The sequence below is a fragment of the Erinaceus europaeus genome, unplaced genomic scaffold (assembly GCF_950295315.1).
Source record: "Erinaceus europaeus unplaced genomic scaffold, mEriEur2.1 scaffold_637, whole genome shotgun sequence".
NCBI lineage: Eukaryota > Metazoa > Chordata > Mammalia > Eulipotyphla > Erinaceidae > Erinaceus > Erinaceus europaeus.
Window position 1 is genome coordinate 32,501 of NW_026647651.1, and position 12,913 is coordinate 45,413.

Sequence of the window (12,913 nt, forward strand, 5' to 3'; positions counted from 1 at the left end):
AGTGGCGCCAGATTTTAATTAATATGATAAGTAACACTTGCCAGCCGGCAGCCTGGGCGTCCCCCGCGTGGGGCCCCGTCCTCCCGCGGGCAAGGGGACCCTGCCAGGCTGCCAGCTGGTCCCGGCCCCCGTCGGGCACGGCCACATCTCCAGCCTCGGGGAAGACGGCCGGGCGGGCGGGCGGGCGGGCGAGGCCCGAGAGGCCAGCGTCCCCCTCTGCCCAGGCCGGGCCCCCGCCAGCCCCACCCCGGGCCCCCCAGCCTCTGTGGGCTAAAATGTCCACCATCCCTGGCCGGGCCTGGAGCACCATCTACATGAGAGCCGGGGTCTCTGCAGAGAAGGAGGGCGACCGGTGTTCCTGGGCCCTCAGCAGCCCCCCACGCCGCCCCCAGGAGGGTCCGGAGCCGGCCCGTCCCCCACCTCCACCCTGGCTAAGCACTGACACCCCAGCCCCGTCCCGGACCCCAGTGTCCAGGGCCACCCCCCACCTGGCAGGGAGGCCCAGCGGGTGGGTGACACCCTGGCCCCACAAAGTGGCAGGAAAAGGTCCAGAGGACAGGGCCTGGGGCTGAAGGACCCAGGACCAGCTGACCAGCACCATCTGCTGGCCACGGGGTGGCACCAAGCCACCCACAGTCACCGGCCGGGCGCCCGGGCAGTGGGGACACGGAGGCCCCTGGGAGGCACCTGCGGACACCTGACCCCATACGTGCAGGGAGGGAACAGGTGTGACACACCAAGCCGGAACCCACAGGGCACCTTCTGCCCCAGATGCCACCCAGCCACCTACTCAGCCCTCCACCATCCACCACCCATCCACCACCCTCCATCCACCATCCATCTACCCATCCCTCCATCATCCATAATCCACCCATCCACCATCCATCCACCATCCATCCACCCATCCACCCATCATCATCCATCCATCCACCATCCATCCATCCATCCATCTATCCATCAATCCATCCATTCATCATCCATCATCCATCCATCATCCATCCATCCATCCATCATCCATCCATCCATCCACCATCCATCCATCCATCCATCCATCCATCCATATATCCATCAATCCATCCATTCATCATCCATCATCCATCCATCATCCATCCGTCCATCCATCCATCATCCATCCATCATCCATCATCCATCCATCATCCATCCATCCATCATCCTTCCACCCATCCATCCATCCATCATCCATCATCCACCCATCATCCATCCATCATCCATCCATCCATCATCCATCCATCCATCATCCATCCATCCATCATCCATCCATCCATCATCCTTCCATCCATCCATCCACCATCCATCCATCCATCCATCATCCATCCATCCATCCATCATCCATCCATCCATCCATCCATCATCCATCCATCCATCATCCATCCATCCATCATCTATCCATCCACCATCCATCATCCATCCATCCATCATCCATCCATCCATACATACATACATACATCCATCATCCATCCATCCACCATCCATCCATCCATACATCCATCCATCATCCATCATCCATCCACCATCCACCATCCACCATCCATCCATCATCCATCCATCCATCATCCATCCATCCATCCATACATCCATCCATCATCCATCCATCCATCCATCCACCATCCATCCATCCATCCATCCACCATCCATCCATCCATCATCCATACATACATACATACATACATCCACCATCCATCCATCATCCATCCATCCATCATCCATCCATCCATCATCCATCATCCATCCATCATCCATCCATCCATACATACATACATACATCCACCATCCATCCATCCATCCATCCATCCATCATCCATCCATCCATCCATCATCCATCCATCCATCCATCCATCATCCATCCATCCATCCATCCATCCATCATCCATCCATCCATCCATCCATCCATCCATCATCCATCCATCATCCATCCATCCATACATACATACATACATCCACCATCCATCCATCCATCCATCCATCATCCATCCACAACAACCCCCCCGCCTCCCTCCTTCCCTCCCCTCCCTTCTGGGACCACCCTTTCTTCCCAGCATGAGTAGAGGCGGCACGGCCCAGACTTGGGGTCACCGCAGGGCAGGGTGGGGCGGGCGGTGTGGCAGGCCGGGCTCAGGGTGCCCAGGGGGTGGGCTGCGGAGTGACCAGCTCTGCCCCCAGGCCCCCAGACACCCGCCGCCCTGCTTCACCTGGAACCCGGGTTCTTTCCACGCGGCGCGTGGGCCCCCGCGGCTCCCGCCATCTCGTTTCCGCTCTGAGCCGCAGTTCCACCGCGCCGGGCAGCACTTCTTTTCTCTGCGTTTGTCCAGACAGAGGGTGAGAGATGCCGAGAGACAGAGATCTCTGGGGCAGACACCACCGCTGGTGCCGCCTCCCTGTGGGGTCTTGAACCCGGCCCTCACGCGGGGCCCCTCCAGAGCCCGCCCAGCCGCTGCTAGGTGCCACCAGGTTCCTCTGTCTCTCCCTCTCTTTCTCTGTCATCCTCTCTTCTTCTGTCATTCTCCCTCTCTCTCATTCTCTCTCTCTCTCGTTCTCTCTCACTCTTTCTCATTCTTTCTGTCATACCACCAGGCTATCACCGGGGCTCAGTGTCAGCACCATAAATCCACCATTCATGAAGACCACTTTTTTCTGCCTTTCTCTCTCTTTCTCTCTTTTTTTAAATTTTGTATTATCTTTATTTACTGGGTAGAGACAGAAATTGAGAGGAGGAGGAGGAGAAGTTAGAGAGGGAGAGAGACAGACACCTGCAGCCCTGCTTCACCGCTTACAGAGCTTCCCCCTGCAGGTGGGGGTGGGGGACTTGAACCCAGGTCCTTGTGCATTGTAATATGAGCACATAACCAGGTGGCCCTCTTTTATTATTATTTATTTATTCCCCTTTTTTGCCCTTGTTATTTTATCGTTGTAGTTATTGCTGTTATTGATGCCATCGTTGTTGGACAGGACAGAGAGAAATGGAGAGAGGAGGGGAAGACAGAGAGGGGGAGAGAAAGACAGACACCTGCAGACCTGCTTCACCGCCTGGGAAGCGACTCCCCTGCAGGTGGGGAGCCGGGGGCTCGAACCGGGATCCTTACGCCGGTCCTTGAGCTTTGCGCCACCTGCGCTTAACCCGCTGCGCTACCGACTGACTCCCTCTCTTTTTTTTAATACTCTGACAGGATAGAGAGAAGTTAAGAGGGGAGAGAAATACAGAGAGGGAGAGAAACGGCTGCAGCCCTGCTTCCCTGCTCATGCAGGTGAGAAGCGGGGGCTTGAACCCAGGTCTTTATGCCAGGTGACGTGTGCGCCCTGCCCGGCCCCTCCCCAGAAGCTCTGTCTCCCAGGGAGGGGCCTGGGACCCAGCACCCACACACCCTGCGGGGAGCCGCGGGGGACACGGCAGCCCCCCACCAGGAGAACACAGCCGGGCAGTTGCAGGGGCCTTGGGGTCGGCGAAGCCGGGGGCCGCCACTCAGCCAACTGGGGGGGGGGGGGGAGACGCGCTCTGAGGTCAGGTCAGCCCCTCCCCCCGTTCAGCCCAGAATGAAGCCAGAGACAGAGGTGACCCGTCGGGGACACACTTAGCCCACTCATGGGAGGTGGACGGCTGCCCGCCGGGTCCTGCCCGCCGGGGCTGAGGCCGCTCCCATCGCCGGGGGCCTTCCACGACCTTCTGCCGTTGGCCGTCAGGGAGGCCACAGAGGGGGACGGCCCAGCGTCACCCCACAGGGGCACGGCGACCCCGGCCTGTGTCCCACGCTGTGCCCCGCACCCGCCTGCCGGGAGGTTTGACCCGGCCTCCCCCGGGGCCTCCCCACGCTGATGCGGCGTCCATAGGCTCACAGCTCACGGAAGCTTCCAGAGCTTTCAGGAACCATTCCGGAATGTTCCTTTTTCCTCGGCTCCTTTCAGGGCTAATTTGTGTTAATTCAATTAAGGGCGTGCGATTTGGCTGTCAGGGAACCAGCTCCAGAGAAAAGTCCGTCCGTGCAAAGTCTGAAGAGCTGACGGGGGAACCACCCTCCCACGGGGAGGACTCGCCCCATCGCTCTCCCTCCTCTGTTCTTCTAGGAAGCATTGGGGAGGAGGAGGAGGAGGAGGAGGAGGAGGAGGAGGAGAAGGCGCAGGGCCTCCCTCTGCACATGGGGACGAGACTCAGGGCCCAGGGTCGCCCCCCCCCCCCCCCGTGCCTGCCACTGGCCCACACAGCCCTCCCTGCACCCGTGTCCCCAGAAGCCTGTCCCAAACATGTCACCCGGGGACAGAGGTGCCTGGGGTGCCTGAGGGACTCAGAAACCAGTGTGCAAGGACCCGGGTTCAAGCCCCCGGTCCCCACCTGCAGGGGGGAAGCTTCACGAGTGGTGAGGCAGGGCTGCTGCTGTCTGTCTCTCTCCGACTCCCCTCCCCTTCCAGTTTCTCTCAAGGAAGAGGAAGCAGAAAATAAAAGAGGCCACTGGGACACCCCCCCAACCTCAGGGCGAGTCCCCCCTCACAGAGATGGCAGGAGGTGGGGAGCAGGCCTCTGCTGCATTTTATCTGCAGGGCAGACAACAGCTCACTCGCTGTGACCGCCCCAGGCCCCGGGAACACACGAGCCCACGGGCTGCAGACACCCGACATGGTGAGAGTGAGGGACGTCCAGGGAGTACTACTCGGCCATTAAAAAGATGAGACCGTGTCCTTGGGAGCAAAGCAGACGGGGCTGGAGGTGAGCACACACTCCCGGGGGACAAGGACCCAGCTGTCTCTGGGGCCCCAGGAAGTTGGGGGAGGGACAGCACAGGCCCTTAGTGACTGGGGCACCTGCCACCCTGGGCTCTCACCAAGCCTCCAGTAAAGATCAGATCGTAAGGGGCAAAGGGCAAAGGGCAAGGGGGCAGCCTCAGGGTGTGGCCGGACCCCCTGGGCAACAAGGACAGAGGGTCCCAGGCCCCCTCCGAGTCAGCGCCGCCCCCGGGAGGCGGGAGGACCCCCCCTCAGTTGCGGGAAGCCGCGAGCAGGCAGGCCCCCCCATGCAGGTCGGGGTCAGGGGTCGGGGGTCGGGGCCAGGGGTAGGGGCAGCTCCCTGGCCGCAGGCGGGAAGACCCCTCACCTGCCTGCCCAGCCCAGCGCAGGGGATACGAGGGGCTCTGCTGCCACCTGGCGGCCGCAGCGGGAGACACGTCGCAGAGGGAGGCCCAGGTCGAACCCGGGGCCTGGAGGTGAGGGGGAGGCAGCCTGGGCGGTGTTCCTGCCACGACGGACAGACGGGACTGGAGCTGCACAGACGTGGGTGAGCCCGGGCTGAGGCCCCACAGGGAGAAGCTAGGGAGGGATCTGTCCCACTGGGTCTGTCTCTCTGTCTCTAGCTGAAAGTGTCACCAGAGTCACAAGACAGGATTCAGAGGGAAATCCTGATGGTGGGCAGAGACAGAGACAGCAGAGACATGGGCAGGGCAGAGACAGGGGCTGTTCCTGTGGGTGCTGTCCCTGTGGGTGCCGACCCTGTGGGTGCCGTCCCTGGGGGTGCCGTCCCTGTGGGTGCCGACCCTGTGGGTGCTATCCCTGGGGGTGCTGTCCCTGTGGGTACTGTCCCCCTGTGGGTGCTGACCCTGTGGGTGCTGACCCTGTGGGTGCTGTCCCCCTGTGGGTGCTGACCCTGTGGGTGCTGACCCTGTGGGTGCTGTCCCTGTGGGTGCCGACCCTGTGGGTGCTGTCCCTGTGGGTGCTGTCCCTGTGGGTGCTGACCCTGTGGGTGCTGTCCCTGTGGGTGCTGTCCCTGTGGGTGCTGTCCCCCTGTGGGTGCTGTCCCTGTGGGGTGCTGACCCTGTGGGTGCCGACCCTGTGGGTGCCGTCCCTGTGGGTGCCGACCCTGTGGGTGCCGTCCCTGTGGGTGCCGACCCTGTGGGTGCCGTCCCTGTGGGTGCCGACCCTGTGGGTGCCGTCCCTGGGGGTGCCGTCCCTGTGGGTGCCGACCCTGTGGGTGCCGTCCCTGTGGGTGCTGTCCCTGTGGGTGCTGTCCCTGTGGGTGCTGACCCTGTGGGTGCTGTCCCTGTGGGTGCTGTCCCCCTGTGGGTGCTGTCCCTGTGGGGTGCTGACCCTGTGGGTGCTGACCCTGTGGGTGCTGTCCCTGTGGGTGCTGACCCTGTGGGTGCTGTCCCTGTGGGTGCTGACCCTGTGGGTGCTGTCCCCCTGTGGGTGCTGTCCCCCTGTGGGTGCTGACCCTGTGGGTGCTGTCCCTGTGGGTGCTGTCCCTGTGGGGTGCTGTCCCTGTGGGTGCTGACCCTGTGGGTGCTGTCCCTGTGGGTGCTGTCCCTGTGGGCGCTGACCCTGTGGGCGCTGTCCCCCTGTGGGTGCTGACCCTGTGGGTGGTGTCCCTGTGGGTGGTGTCCCTGTGGTTGCTGACCCTGTGGGTGCTGTCCCTGTGGGTGCTGACCCTGTGGGTGCTGACCCTGTGGGTGCTGTCCCTGTGGGTGCTGACCCTGTGGGTGCTGTCCCTGTGGGTGCTGTCCCCCTGTGGGTGCTGACCCTGTGGGTGCTGTCCCTGTGGGTGCTGACCCTGTGGGTGCTGTCCCTGTGGGTGCTGTCCCCCTGTGGGTGCTGTCCCTGTGGGTGCTGTCCCTGTGGGGTGCTGTCCCTGTGGGTGCTGACCCTGTGGGTGCTGTCCCTGTGGGTGCTGTCCCCCTGTGGGTGCTGACCCTGTGGGTGGTGTCCCTGTGGGTGGTGTCCCTGTGGGTGCTGACCCTGTGGGTGCTGTCCCTGTGGGTGCTGACCCTGTGGGTGCTGACCCTGTGGGTGCTGTCCCTGTGGGTGCTGACCCTGTGGGTGCTGTCCCTGTGGGTGCTGTCCCCCTGTGGGTGCTGACCCTGTGGGGTGCTGTCCCTGTGGGTGCTGTCCCTGTGGGGTGCTGTCCCTGTGGGTGCTGACCCTGTGGGTGCTGTCCCTGTGGGTGCTGTCCCTGTGGGTGCTGACCCTGTGGGTGCTGTCCCCCCGTGGGTGCTGACCCTGTGGGTGGTGTCCCTGTGGGTGGTGTCCCTGTGGTTGCTGACCCTGTGGGTGCTGTCCCTGTGGGTGCTGTCCCTGTGGGTGCTGACCCTGTGGATGCTGTCCCTGTGGGTGCTGACCCTGTGGGTGCTGTCCCCCTGTGGGTGGTGTCCCTGTGGGTGGTGTCCCTGTGGTTGCTGACCCTGTGGGTGGTGTCCCTGTGGGTGGTGTCCCTGTGGGTGCTGACCCTGTGGGTGCTGTCCCCCTGTGGGTGCTGACCCTGTGGTGGCCTGACCAGTGTGCTCCTGCCCGACTCTGGGCGCCCGAATGAACAAAGGTTTCAATTGTTTGCCGCCACGAGCTTGGTTCCTGGGTCATCCTTGGAGCGCGACGCCTGCCCGACACTCAGACTCTCTCTTTCCCTTTTCATTTGTGGCTACAGTGGCCACAAGGTGGTTTGCTGGCGGTCTAGTCACACCGCACGCCCACCCCAGAGCACTGTGTCCTACCTGCCCACCGCCCAGAGATCCAGCGGAGTTCTCACAAGGTTTAGACAGTCGCTGGCTTCTCTTTTCTATTATTACTTTCCTCAGGTGCGTGTCAATCAGGTCTCTATTCACGGAGCATCATCACCTCCAGTTCCACCAGTTTGTCCCAAAGGACACCATCTCATCTTTTTTGAAGGGAGATGTCCCATAACTTTTTTTTTTTTTGCCTCCAAGGTCATTGCTGGGGCTCGGTGCCTGCACTATGAATCCACTGCTCCTGGAGGCCATTTTTTCCCTTTTGCTGTCCATCCCCCTTTTAAACTTTTTAAAAATTATCTTTATTCATTTATTGGACAGAGACAGTCAGAAGCCAAGAGGGAAGAGGTGACAGGGAGAGAGAGACACCTGCAACACTGCTTCACCACTTGCAAAACTTTCCCTCTGCAGGTGGCAACTAGGAGCTCGAACCCAGGGCCTTGCGCATAGTAACATGTGGACTTAACCAGGTGCACCATCACCCAGCCCCTTTTTAAAAAAACTTTTCTTTAATATTTATTTATACCCTTTTGTTGTCCTTGTTTTAGTGTTATAGTTATTATTGTTGTAGTTATTATTGATGTTGTCATTGTTGGATAGGACAGAGAGAAATGGAGAGAGGAGGGGAAGACAGAGAGGGGGAGAGACAGACAGACACCTGCAGACCTGCCTGTGAAGCGACTCCCCTGCAGGTGGGGAGCTGGGGCTCAAACCGGGGTCCTTACACCGGTCCTTGCACTTTGCGCCACGTGTGCTACCGCCCGAATCCCTATCTTATTTTATTATTTTTATTTATCCGAGAGAAGAGGGCCCAGAGCCCTGCTGAGCCCTGGCTGCTGGTGGTGCTGAGGACGGGAGCTGAGCAGGAGAGTCTCTGCAGAACCCTGGCCGTCTCCCCAGCCCCCGGCCTGTCTCCCCGCAGGTCACAGGTGGGCTCTGCTCACAGGGGGCTGAGTCCTCCAGGGCCGGTCACCTGCTCTCCTTCGAGGGGCAGACGGCAGGACCACCCCCCACACACAGCTGTGGGGCAGGATGTCCCGTCAGCCCGAGACTCCCGGCTCAGGTGCACAAGTTGGCCCCCGGCCGGCCGGCCACCAGCAGCAGAGTGGACGCGGCCCCGCGTGCTGGCCGGGGGCTCCTGGCAGACACGGGCAGCGCGGCAAGCTGAGTAAGCACTCCTGGGAACTGCGTAAAATACCTTTATTCCCCACAGGCCCCCCCGTCCACGGCCTCACTCGTCAAACTCATCCCCGTCGTCCGAGAGGGTCAGGGTGCCTGGGGCGAGAGACGGGGGTCGGGCGGGGCCGGGGAGACCCTCTGAGCACCCCCACATGGTACACCCCAGAGATGGCCACCAGGGCCTCCCCGGGCTCTCCCGGCCTTCCGCCCTGCCCCCAGCCCCTGGGTCTCTTCCTTATTTTCCCAGCCCCCCCCCAGTCACCACCCCGCGGACCCCCATCCCCCTGCCCCCCGGACCCCCACCGCACCCAGCCTAGCCAGCCACCGTCTCCAGCCCCCTCAGCCTCCCTGTCCCATCCCCCAACCTTATTCCCCCATCCCCTGAACCCTGTCCCATCACCCCTCACCCTGCACACCGTCCTCCCCCGAGGCCTTGCTGGAAGACTCCATGAGCACAGACGGCTGGTCCCCGGACTGAGATTCCAGCTTCACGCTGGACTTGGTGGACGAGGGCGGCTGTGAAGGCACCTGCTTCTTCTGCCGGCTCTCCTGGACAAGCCTGGGTGGGGCAGGGGCTGCGGGCGGGCTCTGCACCCCAACTCACACCCCCCCACACAGGGCACCCCAGCAGGCTGTCCTTTCAACCCCCAGGACAGGGCCTCCCAGGATAGACCCTCAGGCTGAGACCCCCAGGAATTCCCCCGGGCCGAGACCCCCAGGATAGGCCCTCAGGCCAAGACCCCCAGGAGACTCCCAGGAACTCCCCAGGCCGAGACCCCCAGGAACTCCCCCAGGAGACCCCAGGAACTCCCCAGGCCGAGACCCCAGGAACTCCCCCAGGCTGAGACCCCCAGAAACTCCCCAGGCCGAGACCCCCAGGAACTTCCCCAGGAGACCCCAGGAACTCCCCAGGCCGAGACCCCAGGAACTCCCCCAGGCTGAGACCCCCAGAAACTCCCCAGGCCGAGACCCCCAGGAACTTCCCCAGGACACCCCCAGGAACTCCCCAGGCCGAGACCCCCAGGAACTCCCCCAGGCCGAGACCCCCAGGAACTTCCCAGGCCGAGACCCCAGGAACTCCCCAGGCTGAGACCCCCAGGAACTCCCCCAGGCCGAGACCCCCAGAAACTCCCCAGGCCGAGACCCCCAGGAACTTCCCCAGGACACCCCCAGGAACTCCCCAGGCCGAGACCCCCAGGAACTCCCCCAGGCCGAGACCCCCAGGAACTCCCCCAGGCCGAGACCCCCAGGAACTTCCCAGGCCGAGACCCCAGGAACTCCCCAGGCTGAGACCCCCAGGAACTCCCCCAGGCCGAGACCCCCAGGAACTTCCCAGGCCGAGACCCCAGGAACTCCCCCAGGCCGAGACCCCCAGGAACTCCCCCAGGCCGAGACCCCCAGGAACTCCCCAGGCCGAGACCCCCAGGAACTCCCCAGGCCGAGACCCCCCCCAGGAACTCCCCCGGGACCCCAGGCAGGCCCACCTGTATATGATGGTGATGATAAAGGCCGTGGCCACAATAACGATGAGGGCAGAGAACACCTGCACGTAGCCTGGGGGGGTCGCGTCACCCACAGCCTCGGCCCCCCCACCCACCCCGCCCCCCCCCCCCCCGCGGCCCTGCACGCACTGGGCACGGCCTTCTCGTAGCAGACACCCTTGTAGAAGCAGCAACCCAGCTCCTTGCAGTGGTCGCGGCTGATGTTGTAGTCACAGATGTCATACAGTGGGATGTCGCACACTGAGGCGTGGGCCGGGTCAGAGGTCAGAGGTCAGGGGGACAGGGTGAGGCGGTCAGAGGGGCAGGGGTGCAGGAAGTGGGGGCGGAGCAAGGTGGGGGAGGAAGGGAAGGATACGGGGAGGGCAGAGGCGAGGGGCAGTGGAGGGACTGTGGGGATGTCACCGGATGGGGCAGGAGCGCAGGGAGGGGAGGGTGGTGGGCGGTGCTCTAGGGTGCAGGGGTGGGGCCCCAGGGTGGGGCAGGCAGCAGGCCCAGCAGGGGTGGGGCCCTTGGGTCTGGTGACCGGCGCGTCCCCAGAGGAAAGCCAGCCGGTGTGCCCGCCGCCCGGGCCCAGGAAGCCAGCTGACCCTCCTGCCCCGGGATGGCCCCCGGCCCCACCTGCAAACTTCTTCAGGAGGCTGGACGGGGACTTCCTGTACTCTGGTGCGTACCTCATCCTGAAGGCAAGACGGGCGGGCGGGGGGCGGGGGACACGGGCAGAGTCTCAACTGGGCACAGGGACTCAGGCAGGGCCCGAAGCGGTCGCGGTCGGAGGGGCAGGGACGGAGATCAGCTGAGGGGACCCGGGCAGGGCTGGGGGACACGGGGCTCGGGCCGCCGCGTGGACACAGACCTGGGTCAGGCAGCGGCCTCCCTCACTCTGCCTGGCACCGAGCCTCTGCTGGCTGTGAGGTCACAGAGGCCGTGAGGTCACAGAGGGAAGGCCCGGGACGGGGGCACCACGGGGAGGACGGCATGTGTCCCCAGGGATGTTTCCTGGGTGCAGGGCGGAGGCAGCCGTCACGCCCACCCGGGAGGGACAGGCCCTGAGTGGGCAGGAGGCCCAGAGGGGACATCGGACGTGGGGGACGTCGGGCATGGGGCCACCAGCAGAGGATCTGTGGGCACAGGTCTCGTGGGAGGTCCCCGGGCGTCTCTAGACCCTGTCCCCGTCCCTCATGTGCTACCAACCCAGCCTGCACTGGTGGGGGCGGCAGTGGGGCCCCGTCCATCCTTGGGGACGTCGCAGGGACCTGTACCGAGAGCCCCGCCGTCCGTGTCCCGTCCTCATCCCCAGACACCGGGACTCAGGAGGGGTTCGGCCCAGGCTGGCGTCTGAGTGGAAGGGGGGTCATCAGTGGGGACACGGCACAGGGGTCTGCAGAGAGACGCCACTGCCTGAGGCCCCGGGTTCAATCCCCAGACCATCAGCCAAAGCTGGGGGGGGGGGGGCTGGGTGTAATCTATAGAATAATAAATATAAGGCAGACAGCACAGTGGTTCTGCACATTCTCCCACCTGAGGCCCCGGGTTCAATCCCCAGACCATCCTCCATCCATCAGAGCTCAGTAGGGATCTCAGTAGGGAAATAATAGTAATAATACGGCAGAGAGCATGATGGTTCTGCAACTCCTGCCTGGGACTCTGAGGTCTTGGGTTCAATCCCCAGAACCAGCTGCAGGGGAGGAGCGGGGCTGCAGGGGTCCGTACACCCCCCAGGTGTGTCTGCCCCCCTCAGGGGGTTTGGTGCCAGGAAGAGAGAGGAAATGGAGAGAGGAGACAGAGACCCCTGCAGGTGAGGAGTGGAGGCTCGAACCTCGATCCTTGCCAGATGTGCGACCATCTGGCCTCCAAGTGTCTCTGTGTCCCCCTTTCCTCCCAATTTCTGTCTAGCCAGTAAAAATAGAAATGAGACCAAAAAGTGAGAACCAGCAGCAGGGGCCGTGGGTTCCGGGGGGCCAGCGCTAGGAGCCCCGGGACGTCTCTGGAGGCAGTGGGGGAGGGTCCGGTCACAGGAGTGAGCGCGCGGCTCCCACACCCACCCTCGGCCTGCGGGGCTCACCGCACAGCACAGTACTGACTGAGCCATGGGGCTTGGCCGAGGCCGGGGCCGGAGTCCTCTCTGGGACGGGGTGCGGGGACAGCGCAGCCACAGGAGCCGGGAGGGGAGCTGGTACCCCCGTCCGTCCCGTGAGGGGAGGGGAGGGCCCCGCTGTCCTGTCCCGGAGCCCCGGCTGGAAGGTGCCCTCCTGGCGCTGGCGGCTGGGTGAGCGTGTGACCTGGAGGGCTGTCCCACAGGCAGAGGGAGGAGCCGCACCCTGCCCCGGAGCTGGCCCCGGCACCCAGGGGCGTGGCACGCGGTGCCCGGGCTGAATCGGGTCTCTCTGAGCCGTGGCCAGCTGTGGCGCCTGGTGAGGTGGTGTCCGGTGTTACGTCCAGCCGCAGGCACTGCTGTGTCAGTACTGAGGCGACACGGAGGGCGGGCTCTGGCCACGAGGATCCCACGGCTGGTCCCGGGAGCGCCGTCCCTGACCCGCCGCCCATCCCCAGGGGCCCCACAGTGTTGGGGGGCTCTAGGCGGCGGGGTGCCGGAGGTGCCCTCTGAGCAGCCTCACCCAGAGCCGGGTCTCCCCACTCTGGGGTTTCCCTCGCCACAGCGGCTGTCCTGGCTGGGCCTACCGTTGTGGGGTGCTGTTCCAAGGGATCCCCCGGCCCCCGGCATGTGCACGAGGACAGCTG

At 63.6% G+C, this 12,913-nt stretch overlaps 1 protein-coding gene across 2 annotated transcripts; it reads right to left on the minus strand.

Annotated features, from left to right (window-relative positions):
- Positions 1-8,698: 8,698 nt before the first annotated feature.
- On the minus strand, positions 8,699-11,140 carry TEX29 (testis expressed 29). Of its 2 annotated transcripts, none has more exons than XM_060184209.1 (5): positions 10,793-11,140; positions 10,304-10,414; positions 10,157-10,226; positions 9,080-9,231; positions 8,699-8,768 (listed from the first exon to the last, which is right to left on the minus strand). In XM_060184209.1, the coding sequence occupies exons 1-5, from the start codon at positions 10,848-10,850 to the stop codon at positions 8,725-8,727; spliced, it is 435 nt and encodes a 144-aa protein (XP_060040192.1). In that variant the 5' UTR covers positions 10,851-11,140; the 3' UTR covers positions 8,699-8,724. The 2 variants fall into 2 exon arrangements, with proteins under 2 accessions (XP_060040192.1, XP_060040193.1); XM_060184210.1 differs by having other exon boundaries at positions 8,717-8,768; positions 9,089-9,231.
- Positions 11,141-12,913: the final 1,773 nt, after the last annotated feature.